The 3,179-nt window shown below is 57.9% G+C and overlaps 2 protein-coding genes across 2 annotated transcripts in view; one reads left to right on the forward strand and one right to left on the reverse strand.

The window, feature by feature from the left end:
• LOC104412887 (rac GTPase-activating protein 1-like) overlaps positions 1-206 on the forward strand; it is a gene marked incomplete at its 5' end in the record, with an annotated part of 4,274 nt that extends 4,068 nt beyond the window's left edge. The window contains 2 exons of the mRNA XM_010023719.1: positions 1-72; positions 155-206. Coding sequence (XP_010022021.1) covers positions 1-72; positions 155-206 — 124 coding nt within the window. The remainder of the gene's footprint in view (positions 73-154) is intronic.
• A 2,118-nt stretch (positions 207-2,324) lies between these two features.
• The window catches only part of GMPPA (GDP-mannose pyrophosphorylase A), a 3,180-nt gene continuing 2,325 nt past the window's right edge, over positions 2,325-3,179 (reverse strand). The window contains exons 8-12 of the mRNA XM_010023720.1: positions 3,129-3,170; positions 2,947-2,993; positions 2,757-2,849; positions 2,498-2,666; positions 2,325-2,425 (exon numbers count right to left, since the gene is read on the reverse strand). Coding sequence (XP_010022022.1) covers positions 2,325-2,425; positions 2,498-2,666; positions 2,757-2,849; positions 2,947-2,993; positions 3,129-3,170 — 452 coding nt within the window. The remainder of the gene's footprint in view (positions 2,426-2,497; positions 2,667-2,756; positions 2,850-2,946; positions 2,994-3,128; positions 3,171-3,179) is intronic.

Below are 3,179 nucleotides of genomic sequence, written 5' to 3' on the forward strand. Positions count from 1 at the left end.
GCTGAGCCCCCCGGGCTCCTGCTGCCTCCCTGGCACCCTGTGGAGCTGTGTAGGCATGGGCGCTCAGCCCTCGTGAGTGCTGCGGGGATGGGTGTCTGGGGACCAGGGCAGTGGAGCTTGCTGCACACCCCCCAACTCATCTCTCCCCACGCAGGCAGGGGCCAGCCCCGAAGAAGGTGGGCAGGTTCTTCCCTTCTCCTGTGTAGCCTCCTGCAGCAGAGGTTCCCAGGGGGCATGGAGCTGGCACTGGAAGAGGGAAGCCTGTGGGACCAGGCAGCCTCTGCTTCCCTGCGTGGGAAATAGGGAACAAGGCTGGCTCTGCCCAGCTGTGGTGGTGGGATACTTTAGGTGTGGTTTGTATTAAATGTTTGCAGCAAAACAAGCCTGGCTGTGGTTGCTGTCTACCCCTCCCTGCTGCTGCCAGGGTTTTGGGGCTCACTGGCATGATGGAGACGGGCTGGGCAGCAAAGAGCTGTACTGACAGCAAGGGTGCACAGTGCTCCCCAAAATCCCTGCTTTTGTTGGGTGAGGAGGGCTGGCAGAGGCTCCTCCAGCCCTAGCTGAAGCTCTTCTCTCCCTGCCCTGGAGCCCAGGATGTGGGAGGCCCCTCTTTCAGCCCAGATGTTGGCCTCAAGTAATCGGAGCTGCTGCTGCTCAGGGCAGGCCAACCTTAAAGTGTTTCCAGACTTCCTGGCACCTCAGCTGAGGCCCCTTTAACTCCTTCCTCCCCTCCACCTACCACTGCTGAGCTGCAAAGCCCAGGCAGGGCAGACTCTCCCTCCACGAGGGAGAAGCTGGATGAGACTGTAATAGAGCAAGGGCCCAGGACGGGCTTGTCCCCAGATAATTGCACAAAGGGACGGCCACTGCAAGGGCCACTTGGGCAAAAGAAGCATTATACAACCAGGGCTGAGAGTTGCCTTAGGCAAACCTTTGTCTGTACTAAATGCCAGGCCTGATGTAGGATATGGAAGAAAATTCATGTACAATCCTGAAAGCAAGTACTTTGGCTCAGTTTCCTACAGCCCAGGGTTGTTCACCAACAGGCAAGGAAATTAGCACATCCAAGGCAGAGGCAAAACTGAAGGAGTTTAATGTGCTTAAAGCCAGGGAACAGCTAATCCCCACCCAGGACCACAGGAGAACTGGCACAGGAAGGCACAGAGCTCGGAGCAAGGATTCACTGCAAATCCATCAAGCTGGGGTGGTACTGGGTGGATGAGAATCTCTAATGCAGTGCCTTGCTGAAGGCAAGAGGTGTGATGGGGGCCCTCAGTGAAGTGCAGGGCATAAGCACAGAGCTCCAAAACCAGACACAAAGATGGGGAGGTGGATAAAGGGCCGTGTTGGTTCCCGTAGACAGACTGTGCCTTCAATAAAAACAGGTTGCTTGAGACAGTAAGGCAGTAGATCTCTGCACACAGGTAAGTTGATTGCTCTGGTGTCCTGTGGCTCGTGCAAGGGGAAACATGCAGCGAGCCCCACAGGCTGTAGCCATACTGGAGCAGAGGAGGCTCCTGGCCCACTGAGGTGGCAGGGGCCTGCTGCCATCACCCTGAGCCTGTACAGCTCTCAGCCTGATAGGAGCAGGCTGGGCAGAGCTGGCAGCATTCCCAGCTCATCTCAAGCCCTTTGGGGTGGAGGTGGTGCTGGGGAAGGAGTGCTTTTGCAGCTCCCTCCAGGGCCAGCAGCCTGCCAAACCAGCTCTCCTCTTGTGCCAGTGCCCTTACAACAGCCTGGTGCTACTCTTGTTTGCCCAGCAGCAGGCAGGAGCCCAGCTCACGCTATTGCAATCACATTGCTGAAATCGGGATCCTTACAACCGGCTCCAGCAGGGTGAGCTACCTATACAGGATAGGAAAACTGCAAGTTTCCCAGCCTCAGAGATGGGCAAAGTCCTTCCAGGGAGTTGCAGAGAGCAACTGATGTAGGGTGAGGAGTGTCAAGACAGTGCTGGTAGTGCCCTTTGGTGCAGAAACACCCAAAGCTCGACCCAAGATGCTGCAGGCAGCAAGTGATTCCTCACCAGCTTTAGCCCAGGGCTCCCTGCGCAGGCACACAGCCTGGTGCATAGGCTACATGCTGTCTCTGAAGCCTTCACCCTGCTGATACCTGAGCTGCAAGACAAGCAGCATGCAAGGCTGATGCTCACCAGCTTTAATGTCTGACTGGAGTAGGAGTTAGGCACTTGCAGGGCTCCTGGCCTGTACCTACCCCTCTGGAGGTGCTGGGAGCCTCCCAGGAGGTGAAGCCTCCACACAGGCTCTTGCTGTGCAGGGGGTAGGTGGCTGGCACTGGCCCCTCCAGCCTAGCAAGCTGCTGACTCACAGGATAATCTGGTTTTTGTAGCTACGGCTCAGCTCCTTGTGAGGAAGGACAATGGAATTAAGAATAACAACCTCAGCAGGGATGGTGACACTGCAGCCTGTGGAGAGAGCACGAGGGGTTAGCCTAAGGGGAGCTTCACTGTGCGGGGCTCGGTGCAGGTGGTACCTACCCAGGATGGTGATGGACGGTGTGAGGCGCCCATCCCGGAAAAGGGTCTCACTGTCAATCTTGGCATAGGGATCGTTGGGGTTGGGGTCACTGGGTGTTCCTTCAACCCGGGCCCAGCGCCCAATGGTGCTATCCCAGCCCACGATGGTATTGAGGACACAGGTGTGGTCCTGGGACACAGGAAAGGAGGATGAAGGGTGCTGCTGCCTCCCTGCAAGGAGGGGAATTGACACCCGCACCCTCAGGCAGTCCCTACTTACATGGAGTGAGGCACCATGCAGCACTATGGACTCCCGTACACGGACACCAGCTCCCACTGTCACCCCCTCCCCAATGGAGACATTGGGGCCCAACTGTGAGGACAGAGGGAGGTGATGAGATTGAGGACAACGGAGCCCTCAGCATCCCCAAGCATCATCCTGCCACAGGGCCCCCCAGGCCTGCACTCACCACTGCAGTGCTGTCGACAGAGGCTGTTGGGTGGATGTACACGTTCCCTGCAACACAAAGCAGCTGAGTGAGGGAGGCAGCTTACATGAGCACCCACCCCTCAGATCAGGGGAGGTCATGCCCGTGGGTCCCATTGCCTCCCCAGGCAGCCCCCAAGGTGGCAGAGGGTGGCAGGGAGGTACCTCGGATGATAGGGCCTCCGGGCTTGTTCTGGGCCAGGCCCGCTGGGGGGG

The sequence above is a fragment of the Nestor notabilis genome, unplaced genomic scaffold (genome assembly GCF_000696875.1).
Source record: "Nestor notabilis isolate BGI_N333 unplaced genomic scaffold, ASM69687v1 scaffold23511, whole genome shotgun sequence".
In the NCBI taxonomy this organism is placed as follows: Eukaryota; Metazoa; Chordata; class Aves; order Psittaciformes; family Psittacidae; genus Nestor; species Nestor notabilis.